The 15,508-nt window shown below is 64.9% G+C and overlaps 1 protein-coding gene across 2 annotated transcripts in view; it reads left to right on the forward strand.

Moving 5' to 3' along the window:
• The first annotated feature begins 1,041 nt into the window (after positions 1–1,041).
• GRAMD4 (GRAM domain containing 4) overlaps positions 1,042–15,508 on the forward strand; it is a 72,515-nt gene continuing 58,048 nt past the window's right edge. The window contains exon 1 of one of the 2 annotated variants that reach the window (XM_059187289.1): positions 1,042–1,201. In XM_059187289.1, coding sequence (XP_059043272.1) covers positions 1,173–1,201 — 29 coding nt within the window. In that variant the 5' untranslated portion in view covers positions 1,042–1,172. Of the gene's footprint in view, positions 1,202–13,034; positions 13,254–15,508 lie in introns of those variants that run through there. The other variant, XM_059187290.1, reaches the window with a different exon arrangement.

The following is a 15,508-nucleotide window of genomic DNA, read 5'->3' on the forward strand; positions in this document are numbered from 1 at the left end:
CGGGTTCCCGTACCCTCCCAGCCCAATCGTCAGTAGCCTTGTCCCGGTCAGACCTGGGCGAGGGGCTCGTAGCCGGCACCCCAGCCCCGCCTAAGGGCCCGGTTTCTCTGGGGCTGCTTCCCTCTGTCCACTCCGCACCGTCCTGGGAGCTGGGACGGCCTCTGGTCGTGCAGCCAAGGTGGGGCAGGATTTTCCGGGGGAGAGGGTGTCCCAGAGCCGGGGGCAGGAGCGCGCAGAGCGGGACCCCACTGGGTGGTGCCTGGACAGACGCGGGAGTGCGGAGGGCGCGGGCGCGGCTCCCTTCTACGACGGTGAGAGTTGGAGAGAGCGGGGACGACCCAGAGCCAGCCCTGAGGCCAGGCAGCACCCCCGGGCATGCGGGAGCCCCGCCGGGCGCCGGGGTCCAGGGGAGCGCGCCCCAGTCCCCCGGCCGTGGGCCAGCAGCGGCCGCCACGGGAAGGGCGTTCCCCACGGGGTGCGGGTCGCCACGGGCAGCGCAGCTCCGTCTCGGACCCGCGGCGGCCCCGGCGCGTCCCCGGGCGGTGCGGCGCGCGGGCCCCGGCGAGGTGACAGCGGCGTGCGTGGCCGTGCGTGGCCGTGCGTGGCCGTGCGTGGCCGTGCGTGGCCGTGCGTGCCTGCACCCGAGGCGCTCGCCGCGGCGGAGCGCGGGGACGTGGCCGCGGCCTCCGCGCGGAGGAGCCGCTGCGCGTGCGCGCGGGAGCAGGTGGCGGGGACGCACGTGGGCCGCCCAGACAAAGGTGGCGCCGCGGGACTGAGCGTGAGCGCGCGCGCCGCCCCGCCGGGACAGGCGCGCTCCCGCGGGCTCCGGAGCCCGCCGCCCCGGGAGGGCGGGGCGGGGCGGCGCGCGGGGCGGGGCGGCGCGCGGGGCGGGGCGGCGCGCGGGGCGGGGCAGCGCGCGGGGCGGGGCAGCGCGCGGGGCGGGGCGGCGGCTGCGCAGGCCGGGCCCGGAGCGCGCAGACTCCGCGCAGCGGGACGCGAGCGCGCGACCTGGCGCCGCCGCCGCCGCCGCCGCCGCCGCCGCCGCCTCCGCGCTCGTGGCCCGGACCCGCGGGGCCGCCTCCTCCGGGCTCCCCGGCGCCGTGGGCTCCCGGGCGGGCGGCAGGTGCAGCGCGGCCGGCGGCCGGCGAGGGGGGCGCCGCGGCAGCGGGTGAATGAGAGTTGGCTCCGATCTCCGCGCAGGGTAAGCGGCGCGCGCGGACGCCCACACGGACCTCGCGGACACACGGACCCGCTCCGGCCCGGGCCGGCCCGGCCGCGACCCCGCGCGCTCGGCCACGCGCCTTCGGGGCCCGGAGCCAGCGGCCCTCCCAGAAGGGCCCCGCGCGGACGCGCCCCGCACACACGCCCCCAGTCCCGCGCGGGGCCGGAGCGCGTCACGGCCGCCCCCCTCGAGCGCGCGCCCCGCGGCCCCCGGCGCCCGACCGGCCTGGGAGAGGAGGACGTCCCGGGGGCGCGGGGCCCGGGCTGGGGTGCTGCTGGTGGCCGAAGCGCGGCGGAGACGGGGCTCGGCGGGCGAACGTCGTCGTGGAACCCACTCCCTGGGGACACAGGAGAGGAGGAGGGAGCCCGCGACCCCAGAAGCGACCCCGCCAAAAAGTTGTGGCCACTCGCCCCCTCCCCGTACCCCTCTTTCTGCCTTGGCTGCTCTCCCTTTGTTTGTGACTTCTAGCTAGTGGGGCTCTGCGGGGACCCGGGCCGCCTGCAGGCCAGGCGGCGGAGTGTGGCGGCCCCCAGCCTGGGGTCCCCGCCTGCTCGGAGCAGAACCGCACCCCTGTCCAGGCCTCCAGCTGCGGGGGAAGGGGAGCCAGGGACAGGGGGGCGGGCTCACCTGCCCCTGACAGTGGCTCTGTGGCGGGAGCGGCGGCAGGCCCCAGGGCTGGAGACCTCCGTGGCTGCCCCCGAAGCCTGGTTGCTCTAGGGGTTGTTGCCAGTCCTGAATTTCCAGACGCAGGGAAAATTCATTTTGGGGGAGATCTTTTGCAGGACGGGAATCTTTTCTTGCCTTCCCTATGCAGGCTGCGGAGGAAATACCTTCCTGCGGAGGAAATTTCCCGCACACAAAAGTCGTGGCCGTTGGGTCCCAGGCCCCATAGTGGCCCAGCGCTGGGGGTTGTTTTAAGTCTGGGCCTGGCAGGATGGGCGGAGCTATGCACTAGTTGAGACAACTTGGGAGACTTGCCTCTGGTGCACATGCCCTGTGACCTTGGGCAGGAAGGCATTGCACCTCCAGGTCCTCATTTTCCCCAGCAGTAAAGGGAGAGGGGGCTGATACAAGTATTAGAGGAGGTGTTGCAGGCCACCTGCTGGCCAGGCACACCCAGGGCAGAGATCAGAACACCCTGGCGAGGCTGGCAGTGCCCTCCGCCCCCGGGCAGCCAGTTTCCCTGACTGCCCCACTTGTGTCCCGGGCGCATTTGAGCACACATCATCCCTCTGGGTGAGTGTGTTCCGGCTCTCGCCCCTGCCCTGTGCTGGGAGGGAAGCACATCCCACCGTTGTTAGCTGCGATTCCTTGGGTTGGGGACCTAAAGAACCCTGTCCCACCTTCCTGCTTGCAGACCCTCAAAAACCCTCTGCGTGGCCCAGGTAGGGGGCTTGGCTTGGCTGGCCTTCTCCCTGTCCTGGGCATGGTGCTGGTCCTTCTGGAGCACTTTGTGACTGCAGGGCAGGGGCCTTGAACCTCCGCAGTCTGGACAGTGCTGGACTCATGGCGGGGGGTGGGGGTGCCACCTTGGTCCCGGGGGCTGGGAGGTTGGGGTCCGTGGGGCCTCTGCCCTTCTTCCCCCTCCGCTGCCCTGGCTGATGAGGTGTGGGGTGTGGCTGTCCCAGTGGTGCGGCCTGTGGATGGGCAGGGCCTGTCCTTGTGATGTCTGTGTGTTTGCAATCGGGAAAGGCATTTCCTGGAAACTGGGAAAGTCTTAAACTTGTGGTTGGCTGGGCTCTGGCCCTGGCAACCTGTTTATTCTGGGTTTCTCTGGAGGTGGCCGAGGGACCCCTCATGGAGGAGGAACCAGGTGGTCTCTCTCCAGACTGCCAGCCCGCAAGGCTCCCCTCAGTGCCCTTTTATCTGTCAGTCCAACCAGGAGTGGGTGTCAGGAGACCAGTGGTTGGCAGCGCCCGGTGACCGGCAGTCCCTGTGCTCCCTGGGCCTCACCTTCACCAGCTGGAAACGAGGGGGAGAATCAGGCCTGTTTTTCCTGAATCACCATTTCTGCTCTACGACAGAACAGAATAGAATCGCGGTTCAGGCACAATGAAACAGTGCTGTTGGAGCCCAGTGAACCCTGTTGCCAGGAGAGGCTGTGAGCCTGCAGCCCGTCCTCTGTGTGTCACAGCGACGTTCCAGATGTGACAGACGCCAGCCCCAGCCCCGGGCCACTCTTGGTGGAATCCGTGTCATCGGCGAACGGAGGGGCTCCCTTGACGCGTCCGTGGTGTGGCCTGTGTTGGTGGCCATGCCCTCGGCACCCCGTCACCTCATGGGCCCCAGTGGACGGACCCCTTTCAGCTCCCCCCGTGTTGTGGTTGGGCTGTTTCCCTCCGGGGGCTGAGCCTGTAGGGAATGGAGTTCCCGTCCTGGCGCGGTCTGGGCTCCAGACAGCGGCTCCTCTACGGGGGCGGCCCTTCTGGCGCCCCTCACCTCTGATGTCCGGCCTCTATTGTGTGTCGGGATGGGGTCCCGCCTGGCGGCCGTGCTGGGGACGTGCTGAGCATTTCTGGAGTCCCTCTCAGCACAAAGCGTGTACTAGCTGGGAAGGAAGACACGGTGGCCGGCGGTGTGGCCCGGCGACCCCTTCTCTGAGCTTCTGCCTGCCTCGCTTCCCGCGGCTGCGGCACCTGTCGCCCCGAGCACGGAAGACCATTTCCGAGCGCGCTTGCTGCCCCGTGGGAGCTCTGACTGCGCTGGGGTTTGGGGCGTCCTGGCGGACTTGGGGAGATGAAACGTGGGCTGTGGAGGTGAGTAGTGGGAGGGATACAGCTGCACTTGCTGGGGAGGTGGCGTCTGTGTGCTCAGCCCAGACAGGGCGCCGGTGGGAAGCCGCTCCAGGAGAATGTGTCCATTCCCCAGGTGCCTGGAGGAAGGCCTCTGGGTTGGGGGGGCTGGAAGCGGACTTGGGGACTCTTTGGCCCTGCGGTGGTTTCGGGCTGGTTTCTTTCGTGGCCCTTCGGCAGCATGGCAGTGGGGACTTTCGCTGGGTCTTCATCCTGGGCAGAATCTCGAAAATACCCCACACATAGGGGTAAGAGTTCAAGTCCCTGAGAGTCTGGTGTGGCTGGCGGGCGCAGGAGGAGACCCGGGTCGCTGAAGATGATGGTGGTTGAGGGCCCAGCGGTGGGAGGCACAGCCCTGCCCCAGGTTGGGAGTCGGCCGGCTGGCGAGGTCAAGAAATGTAATCGGGTAACTTGAGAACTTCAGGGGAAGTCACTCAGACTTTCCTTACAGAGGTGGGGCCAGGGGAGGGTTCCCTGATTCGAGAAAACCGTGTTCCTTCCTCCGGTGTCTGTGTGCGGCCGGCACGGAGGGGCCGGGGGGAGACTTTGGGCCCCTCCTTCTGCACCGCTGACTGGCCCCTCCTGAGGGCTGTCGTTGACATTGTCTGGTGTCTGAGTTCTGACCGGGTTGCGATCATGTTTGAGGCCTGTGCCTGAAGTCCCCTCTGGTCACCCTGGAAGACAGGGAGTACTGGCCATTCACAGAAACTCTGCGAACAGTGACAGAAAGCACTGAGACCAGCGTGGGACATCAGGTGTGGGACAGGTGTTCTCCACGCACTGTCCCCCTTCTGCCCCAGTGGGAGAAACTGAGGCACAGAGAGGTGGGCTGGCCTGTGCCCCCATTTAGATAAGTCGCAGGGCTGGGATTGGAACCTGGTTTGTTTGGCTGCAAGGCTCCCGACCTCACCGCCTCCCCGATAGCCCCTGTGGCAAGTCCAGTTACGTTTCTGGGGGTCCGTGAGAGCGGTGTGAGTGATCGGCCGAGAGTCGTGGTGGGAAGGCTTTCTGCCATCTAGCACGCGGCAGTAACGAGGGCGTCCCGGACCCCAGGCCTGCCGGCCCTCTGAGCGCTTTGTAGGATTGGTCTTTGTAACCGGAGGGGGGTGCTGTTACTAGCTCCGTCGCACAGATGAGGAAGCTCCTCTCAGAAGAGTAATCTCCCTGAGGCCACAGGCTGGTGAGCGGCAGTCAGCTTTGGACCGGTCTCTGTTCCTAACCTGTAGCAGGGAGGTGAGGTGCAGAAAACTTGATCTTGCTGCTGTGTGTTCTTGGGCAAGATGTTTAACCTCTCTGGGCCTGGGTTTGGTCACCTGTAAACAAGGGTCTTGGTGTCGTATACAGAAACCAGAGGTTTGAGAGCATTCTGCCATTCATAGAATGGGCCGCCGGCTTCTCCAAGGAGGAGGGGCGGGGGGAGATGGTGGCCAGTGGGCAGGTGCTCGTCGTCCCCAGCACGGGCTGGTGTTGGCTGGCTGTGGTTGGAGTCAGGGCTTCTGGCTGTCTCAGGGCTCAGCCCCAGATTTGGGAAGAAAGATACGGGACACCAGGGGCCCTATTTCTCCCCTCTGAAGTGAGGGTGGTCAGTGAGTTGTTACCTGTGCCTCTGGAATGAGAGATGGGGAGGGGGCGCTACCCGAACTCCTCTGTGCCACCAGAGCCAGGTTAATCTGTGGGGAAGAGAAGCCCAGTGTGCTGGGCACCGTCAAGGGCCCCAGAGGTGGGGGGGGACAGCTCCCCTCTCTCGGGCAGGTTCCCGCCATCAGTGGAAAGCACTCTGCTTCTAGCCCGTCCCCCTGTGGGCAGCAGGGGCTTGGGCGTGTCTGGGGTGAGCACGTGGCGTGAGGAGGCAGGAGTCCCTCCCGAGTCCTGCCAGCGTGGAGGATAGGTGGGGGCACATCTGAGTCCTTCCTGTGCCACAGCGACCTCCATTCTGAGCCTCCCCCTCTCCCTCCCCTCCGCCCCCTTCTGCCCCAGGTGCCTGCGGGGCTGGCCGGCGCAACTTTGCTCCCTTCCCCAGCCAGGGCGGCCTCTGAGCTCTGAGCCCCGTTAGGGAAGTGCCCCCTCACGCCACCCCTCCCCGCTATTCCTGTGTCGCTTCTGCCCCTCTCTGCTCCGGCTCCCCAGTCGGTAAGCCTTGGGGAAGTGAAATGTGGCCTCGGCACAGGCTGGGGTGCCGGGCTGTGCCCTGGGGTGGGGGTGCTCCGGGTCCCGGGAGCCTGGCTGGGGGAGCTGCGGGATCCGGGATCCGGGGGCGGCGGGCTTCCACAGGGAGGGGGCAGGGCGCTGCAGGCGGAGAGGCGGCGGTTTTTAAAATATCTTCATCGAGGCGTCGTTTACATGTCATGCCAACCGCCCATTGAGAGTGCGATTCACCGGGTTTTAGCATATTCACGAAACTGTGCAGCCGTCACCACAATCAGATTTTAGAGCATTTCCGTCACCCCAGAAAGAAACCCCGTGTCCCTCCGCAGTCGGTCACCCCTCATCCCTGCCTCCGAGGTGGGGTCCGCTGGCCGAGAGGAGGCCTTTCATCTGTCTGTGTGGCCGTGTGTAGCCATGGGGGCCTTCCCTGAAGCGTGGCCTTCTTCCCTGGCACCACGGGACCCTGGGCCGCCTTTCTTCCAGGCTCTGTGGGCTCACCTTGCCTCTCCAGGTACCGGGGTCTGAGCCCGCAGCTGCCCCTTCTGTCGCTGTGGCTTACCCACTGTGTGCAGGGACCTCAAGCCGTTTGCATACCCATCATCTCCAGGAAGCCTTCCTGGCTTTCCCCTTCCCACAGGGTTAGGACCTCATGGGCCACGGTGCCCTCGTGCTGGTCACCCTGCGCAGGCTTGCCTGTTGACTCACCTGCCATCTGTGCTGCTGGAGGGCAGGGGCCTTCCTTTTCATTTTCTGCTGGGCTCCTTGGGGACAGTGTGTGTGTGGGGTGACTGGTTGCAGGCCGGGGGTTGGGTGGGGGTGGGTCCATGAGGCTCTCTCCCCCACATCCGCACCGTTTCTGTCCCTCGATGATTATCCTATGATTGGTTGGTTTTGAAACTTCACTGTGTCCTTTGGAGCGGCTGAAGGGCAGGGCTGGTCTGGCTGTGGGTGACGGGATGCCTGGAGGCCCGTCCGCGCCGTATCCCATCCGTGGCTCGTCGTTTGTTGGCTTTTTAATAGACCGTATTTTATAGATCGGTGTTAGATACACAGAAAATTACACAGCTACAGCCGAGGTCTACACACTCAGGGGTCCTGCAGGCTCTTCTGGTGTGAATATCTTGTTAGTGCGAAACAGTGGTAAAATTGGTGAACCAGCGTTGACACGTTGTTAACTCAAGTCGGGCTTTAGATATCCTTAGTTTTAACGTAAAATCTTTTTCCTGTCTCAGGACCGCATCTGGGCTCTGGCTCTGGAGGTTCCTTTGGGCTGGGACGGTTTCTCAGACTTTTCTGCTTTCTGATGACCCTGACAGGCCGGAGAAGCATTAGGGAAATGATAGGGTCCCTCTGGGTTGGAATTTGTTCAGACACCTGGAATTCCTCTGTTGGAATTTAGATGTTTTTCTTGGGGCTGAACTGGGGTCTCAGGGTTAGGAGGAAGCCCACAGGGGCAGTGCCCTCTGCTCCCACTGCATTGGGGCACCTGCTGTCCGCCTCACTGACCACGGAGGTGTCGACCTTGTCGGCCACAGTTGCAGGGCTGTTGTGGGCACGTCGGTCAGGCTTCTCCGTGAAGCTCCTCTCTCCCCAGTCCGTGCTGCCCTCTGAAGGGGGTCTGTGTGCACGGACCCAGGGGGGTCATGTGCACACAGGGGGGTCCTGCCCCAGCCCCTCCGGGGCCACGTTTCTTTGTTATTGGGAACTTTTCTGTGTGGGAGCCTCGTGTCTTCTCCGCATTTACTAATGTATTCGTCCTTCTTGTATCAGGGCAGAATCCTGTCTCGTTCTGTGTTTTGAGTTACTTATCTTGTTGGAGGACTTGTTCCGGCTCTGGCCCCATCCGGGGGGGGGAGCGCGTCCCACTCCCTGGCTCTGCAGGCGGCTCTAGGCTCACCTTGCCCACGTCTTGCCCCAGCCCTGCAGTCGGCTGCTCCTGCCAGAGCACGGGGTCCAGCCCCGGGGTCACGGCCTGCCCCAGCACTGCGCTGGGCCCACCCCCTGCCAGAGCTCAGGGTCAGGACCCGGGGCCACATCCTGCCCGAGCCTTGCACTGGGCCCTCCCCATGCTGGAGCTCAGTGTCAAGACCCGGGGTCACGTCCTGCCCCCCCACCCCTGGCCGTAGCACAGTGTCAGGACCTGGGGTCTGGGCGCCAGGCGCATTTGCTGCTGGGGGCGTGGTTCTCTCCGCCTCGGCAGCTGGAGCGGGAGCCACACTCGAGTACTCTAACTGTGGGTCTCTGCGCGCCTCTGACGACGTCTGTGAGTCTCCATCTGTGACCGTGCTCAGTGACACGCGAGTTCATCCTGACGATACAGTCTGCCCCTTACCACGTGGGTACGCCGGCCTCCTCTTCTCCCTGATCAATAAACCCCTATCCCGCAGTGGGAGACGGGCTCCCCGCTGGCCATGCGTTTCCAAAATCGTTCCTTTCTGGTATGCGCGTGGAGCAGGGTCACCGTTGTCATCCTGGCCTTGGGGAGTAGCTTTATGGGCCTGGACGCAGCGTGCGTGTCCGGTTCTCGCTCACTGGGTGGGGCCCGGTGCCCTGTCAGAGCTCAGGCCCCAGGGGGGTCACGGGGCGTCCCGTCTGCAAGAAGGCCTGTGGCCTGTGGGGGGGAGAAAGGGGAGAACGGGCCCCCAGCTGTGCCCGGTCAGCCGGCCCCACGGGGTGGACACAGACTTGGCATGCTTTTGAAATGTGAAAGCGGGGCCGACTTTGAACATGGCCCAGAGGTCTGGCCTCGGCAGCATGAAGAGAAGGCCTGCGAGCAGACTCGCACTCCGCTGCATCTTGGACCAGGATCCTGGTGGGGCCTGGCGGCTTCCCACCTCCGAACTCACACCTGCGCGGGCGGGGGGCGACGCCTGCAGAGCAGCCGCTGTGCCCAAAGACCAGTTTCCTTTCTGGGAAGGAGAGAAGCGAGGCTCGAGTCGGCTTCCATTCCCGTGTGGGGTCTGTCTGCGGCACGTGTGGGGCCTGTTGGCGGGGAGAAGGGCTTCCGCTGGAGGCTTCAGAGCCAGGCAGGGGGCGGGGAGGTAGAGAAGGCTCCGGCTCCCTGAAGCTGGGGGGCTGTAGCGGTCTGCACCCTGAGCGGTGGGCAGGGGCTGGCGCTGGGGTCCCTGGGCTGGGGAGGCCTGAGCGCAGCCACGGGGTTGGGGGCGGGGTAGGTTTCTGAAGAGGGGAGCAGCCGGCTGGGCAGGCTGGGAAGAAGGCTGGCAGGGCAGCTGCCCGTGTTGAGAGAGAGCGGGACGGGACAGTGGGCGAGGGAGGCACTGATGAGGACCGTCGCTTGGAGTGGGCACACGGTGGGCGGCTGTGCCGCGCCCACCATCCTGTCTGCACCCTCACGTGCTCTTTCCCACGCAGGGGGTCTGGCTCCAGGAGGAGGTGGCCTTGTTTTCTCGCTCGTGGGTGAGCTCCCGCCATGGACCCGGGGGGCTCTGGCCCTCCCACCCAGCCTGCGTCCGCAGGGGAGCTGAGGAAGCTGGTGGAACTGGCCGAGGGCTCTGTGGGGCTGGGGGTGCTGTTGTCTCCGAGTGGCCCTTCCTGGGAGTGGAGCCTTGGGGACCTGGTGGTCCGTCATGCCACCATCTCCCTGTCACCCTGCTCACTTGGCGCCCCCACAGAGTGCCTTCATCCCAGGTCCTTGCTGTGCCACACCCGCATTGCCCCTTCTATCTGGGTTGACATTTTGGGGTCTGCTAGGTCCTATGCAACAGGCAGCTTCAGAGGCAGCAGAGCTCTGGGACGACTGGAATCGCTTGGGGGTCATGGCTGTCCAGTGTGGCTGCCTGGCAGCTGTAGTCTAGGGCGCGTATGTCTGCCTGGAGGGGAGCCCGAGCTGCACCACTGGGGTGAGCCTGGCGGGACCAGCGAAGGCCGGCCTGGCCTCGGTCCTCCTGCCCAGAGCCGGGGGTGGGGGTTGGAGTGGAGGGCTCCCCCTGCTCCGAGGACGCTCCGTGGCAGAGGGCAGAGGACACGTGTTGGTGTCGGCCCCTGGCTGGAGAGCTTGGCATTTATTTTCTTATTTTTATTTTTCTAAAAATATTTTATTTATTTATGTGACACAGCAAGAGCAGGAACACAAGCAGGGGGAGTGGGAGAGGGAGAAGCAGGCTTCCCACCGAGCAGGGAGCCCGATGTGGGGCTCGACCCCAGGATCCTGGGATCGGACCCGCGCTGAGGGCAGATGCTTAACCACTGAGCCCCCCAGGCACCCCGGGAGTTTGGTATTTAAACCTCTGAAGCAGCTTAAATAGTGAGAAACACACACAAACCTGTAATATCCCCGAACTCAGACTCTCTCTCTCAGAAGAACCAGGCTGTCGAGCCACCCACCGGGTTCCCGCTAAATCCGCGCGGCGGTGGGCGTGCCTTGTGGTGGTGAAGGGCGTCATGCGCCCGAGGCCGCGCATCCCAGAAGCAGGATGGTGAGGGTCTGTGTGGGGTGGGGTGGCGGGGGCCGAGCTGTCCCGACCGACACTGCCCCCTGGTTCCGGGGGTTGAGGCCATGCGCCCCCTCAAGGCCCCTCTGAGCATATCCTGGGCAGCCGTGCGTGCCAGGCCTGGCCCTGTCCTGCCACACGGGATGAGCGTCCAGCAGGCCTGCTGGGCACATCCTGCAGCGGGAGGAAAAGGAATACTTTGTTCGGAGCCGGTGCTGGGGAATGCGGGCAGATGTGAGTCACAGCACGCGTACTCCGCGAGGAAGTGAAGGGAAGGTGTGCGCATGTGTGTGTGTGCATGTGTGCACGCGCGGTGCGAGGGGCGGCGAGCGGGTTGGCCTTCCTCGAGGAGGAGGCGGAGGAGGGATAGCGGCGGGGACCCAGGGCCGGATCAGAAGGGAGCACCGAACGAGCGCCACTCCCCAGTCCCTGAGGCCAGCCTGCCCGGGCGGCCGGGGCCGCGGAGCGTTCGGTGGAGAGGAAGTGAGCTGAGTCAGCCACCAGAGAGCCCTGGGCGGCCCGGCTGGGTGGAGCCGCTGGCACGGTTGGGGCAAGGCCAGAGGGGCCATCCTGCCCCCGCCCCGGCCGCCCGGCCTGCCGGTGTCCCAAGGGCGAGCCCCTGGTGGGAGAGCCTAGAGGCAGAGGGTCGGTGCGGGTCAGGAGGGGCGCGGGCGGCTCTTTGCAGCCTCCGCTGAGCACCGTCTTGGGGGGCCCTGGGAGATGGGCCCCAGCAACCTGACCGGGGCAAGGGCAGGGGGAGGGTGGAATCCTCAGGACTGCCTGGCATCACCACCCCCCACCGACGGGAGAGCGCCAGTGGCCGCTGGGCATCTCCCCCGTGTGCGCGGGAGGCACGGCCTCCTGAAGGGGGGTGACGGGCGTCCTGGATGTTGAGGTCTGCTCGCATTTGTGTGAGGCAGCCCGACTGGTTCTGGGGAGAACCCGGACTCTGTGGGGTGGGCCAGGCTGCATGGGGCCCAGGAAGGGGGCCACGGCCTCTCCCCAGCGGGTTTCTCCTCTTCGAAAAGCCCCAGCCCGGGTCTTCCCCAGCTCCGTAGCTCCTGCTGCACTGGGGGCGTGAGAGTCCAGATGCCCGCACGGTGGGGAAGCGGGAGCTGGAGTTCTTGAAGTGGCCCTTTCCTCTCCCTGGGGTCCTCCGTCAGGCCCCGGAGCCCCACACCACTGTCACATGGGCTGGGCCTTTCTCATCCCAAGATGTAGGGGCGACTGGGCAGAGCCTAGATGTGGCCCGAACGCTCTTCCGGTGGCTGCTAAAGCCTTTGCCTGGGTCGCGGCTTCGCTAGGGTGTGTGGGACTGGTGACTGAGCCTGTCCGCTAAAGCAGAGCTCCTGCTGACCCGGGGCAGGGACCAGAGCGGGGCTGTCATGTGGGGCAGGGGCCCGAGCAGTGACCAGTGGCCAGCTTAGCTGGTGCTCCAGGGAGGAATCCTTCTGGAGCTATAGCCCCGTCCTAGCGTGCTAGCCCCCCAGCAGGGTCACTGCCATCTTTGAGAAAGCCCTGAAGCCTCTTGGGTGTGGGGAGCCTTGGATTCTGGGGACCCCACCTTATGTGGCCCAAGCAGGGATGGCATGCTGGGGGGCTGGTCTGAGTTGGGGGCGTGGAGAGCTGCCCGAGGGTCCCCCAGGGGAGGGTGACTGGGTGGCTGCCACCCCCCACAGCAAAGCTGGGAGGGGCTTCCCCGTCCCCACCTTGCAGGCGGGTTCAGTGGGGCTGGAGAGGTCCTGGTAAGTGGCTAACTGAGGTGCTCCACTGCCTTAGGGCCTGTGTCCTTGTCTGTGTCTTCCTGCCACACCTTTTGGGTCCATTTAGGGGTTTTAGATGGTTGAAGTCATCTTCTTAGTTACCCACGTACGGGCTTTATGTGGATGCTAAACTCTGCTTTTGGGGGGACTTGCCCCTTTCATGCGTGTATACATGAGGCCCCCCCTCACTTTGCAGGGGCCTCAGGCCTCCCCACACCTCCCCAACCCTCACGGGAAGGCTGGGGTGTCAGATTCCTCTCTGACCCACCGAGCCAGCTCCCAGCAGGCCCTCCCACCACCACCGACCACGATGGGAGGGTGTGGGTCTCTCTTGCGGGACTGTGGGCTCCTTGAGGGCAGGCTTAGGGCAGGCTTGGCCCGGCCGTGCTGTGCAGGCGCCTGCCGCCCGTGGCCGGTGAGCGCTGGATGGGGAAGGGCCCCAGTGCCGATGCTGTCTGCGGGCCCCCTGGCCTTGCTGTCTGTCGCTCAGAGCCGGGGGGCGTGGGGACAGGGACCTGCAGCTGCCCAGGGTCTAGCTCCCTCTTGCTCTGCCCTCTACAAGCTAAGCCAGCCCAGTGGGCGGTCCCTGGAACAGAGGCGTGGACTGGGCAGGGCCAGGGAGGCCTCCGTAATCTGGGCTGTCCCTCCCCCTGGAGCCTGTGTCACCGCCTACGGAGAGGGCCAGGAGCCTTGCTGAGGGTAGGGCAGGACCACAGGACCACAAAGGAAAGAACAGCGGGGAGGCTCGGGAAGGCTCACACTGAAATGCCGCCCGATGATGCGAACAGTGATCCTGGAGGCTCTGCGGGTGGCCCAGCCTTCATACCCACGGCCTCTATCCGTAATGGCCCCCGTGACAGCTGGTGAGCCTGGCGCAGAGGTGAGGTGTCTCAGAGAAGGTCACACGACCAGAGAGATATGAGGCTGGGTGACTCTAGAGGCCACTGGCACCCAGGGCCTTGGCATGTCTCCATCAGCCATGGGGGCCTGAGCAGGCCTCGGGGGTGGGGAGCCCTGGGTTCCTCCCCTAGGCAGGAGGGGCTGAGCCTGGAGTGTGGCTGGTGCAGCCCTGAGTCTGGGCCCTTCTTTTTGCTGTCTGTGTGTCGCCCAGGTTGCTGCGGGATACCTTGTCTTCCGGCAGAGAGCTGAGGCGGGGTTGGGGGTGGGGAGTGTGCCTGTCTGAGGAGGTGGTGCTCCTGGGCCTGAGTTGCCGTCCGTGTGTGTCCGTGTGTGTGTCCCAGGCCTGGGGCTGCAGCTGGTGGGTGTCTGCTGGTTGCTCTGGCTGGGTCTGGCTGGGGCGGCTTGGCTGGGTGCCGGGAGGAGGGAAAGCCGGGGCTAGAACCGACCAGGAGGGAGGCCAGGGCCCAGTAGGGCTAGGTCTGAGCATTTGGGAGGGCGAGCCCGCAGCATCTGTCTGGGGACAGCTGAGGACCCGAGGTTTCTAGTTTAGGGACGCAGGTGGAGAAGGCGGGGGGTCCCAGAAAGGGAGCCAGGTGCCCAGCCCGCAGGCCACAAGGCAGGGAACTGTGTCCTCACTCTTCCCAGCGTGCCCCTGCAAAATCCCGCTTTATCTTCCCGTTCTCTGATGCCAGACTTAAAAAACCCTTGCTGCTGCATCAGAAAATGGACTGTCGGTTTTCCAGCATTTACCAAATCTGGAGGAGGCCCGTGCTGCCGGAGTTGTACCTTTGTCCCAGGTTCCACACCCCCCTGCACTTTGCAGGTAGCCGCGGCTGCGGCAGGACGAGGGACGGCGGACGAGGGACGAAGTGTCTGTCGGGTGCGGCCCACTGCTGCAGGCCCCTCTCTTGCCCGAGGGCTTTCGGGCGTGTTGGAGCAGGTGATGCAGGTCATGAGTCCATTGTCCCCGGCCGGTGGGTCCCGCGAGGCCCTGGGCCGGCAGCCCCCCACCAGCTGACTCAGTACACAGATCAGCTTCCTTCAAGTCGGGCAGGTGTGTGTCCTTTTAAATAACTTACTGCCCTGCCGAGGGCGGAAACAGCTTGGTGAGGTGTCCGCACGGAGTCTTACAGCAGGGAAGCTCCCTTGCTCCCTTGTATCTTTTTCCCATTTGGGTGTGACAGGCGGGGGCTGGGACGGAACCACACCTGCAGGACGCCCAGATCCAACGCAGGGTTCCCATCCTGAGAGCCCCTGGATTCTGAGTGTCCCATGCGTGGGGACCCGCCTGGGCCGCCGGTCCCTCCACGCACAGAGGCTCTGCGGTGGTGTGAGCCTCAGACACCCCAGCCGCCAGGAGAGCCCACTGTGACCTATTTATAAAGTATTTCAGAATCACTTACACGAGTATTTTGTCCTAAATTTCGTGTAATTAGGAGATATAAACCGTACTGTGTGATTATTTTTGTGCACTCGCGTAACCTAAATGAGAACTCTCTCCGTGTAGGTTTTGTTAAAAAAAAAAGAAGCCATTTTAACAAAAACATAAAAAGAATGGATTTCCCCTACGCGGTTCTCTCAAAGCCTTGAGAATCGCGCGTCTGCGTGATGACCAGGAGACCTTGCTGACGGTTGTCTCACTTGCAGAACCTTTCACTCCCCGGCAGCAGGAAGGGAAACCGTGCGGAAATGTTTCCAGAGTCCTTGTGAGTTCTGGCTGTGGAGCCGCGGCTGGCTTCCCACCGCCCCGCTTTCCCCCCGAACGGCGGGGGGAGCCGGAGGCTACGAGCAGGTGCTCCCGGCTGCTGCCGGCGTGGTGTCGGGACGAGGAGGGCGATTTGTGCCAACGGCGTCCTCTTGGTGCGTGCCCTTGGGTGCGAAGGCAGGTGTGGGGCCGAGTGTCCGTGGCAGCGTGTGTGGGGCCAGGGGACACGCGTGTGGGGCCGGGTCTTTCTCTTCTCCTGGGCTTCAGGTGCGCGGGACCGGAGAAGCCCAGCCCTCGGGGTGCGGGAGCCGCCTTCACGCACACGGGCCCCTCTCCTCTGTTCCCTCGGTTTCTTTCCAGTGTCCTGACGCCCTTGAGCTTTCCGCCCAGACGGAAGCGGGGACCTTGATGAGGACCCCGTGTGATGGCGCTCTGCCAGCCGTGCGCTCGGGCTCCTGACGCGGGCTGCCGCCACCCTGGCTTACCTCCTGTCCACAGGGCCTGACAGCGGCCCCCGGGAGCGTTCCTCC

Source organism: Mustela lutreola, chromosome 8, assembly GCF_030435805.1.
Source record: "Mustela lutreola isolate mMusLut2 chromosome 8, mMusLut2.pri, whole genome shotgun sequence".
In the NCBI taxonomy this organism is placed as follows: Eukaryota; Metazoa; Chordata; class Mammalia; order Carnivora; family Mustelidae; genus Mustela; species Mustela lutreola.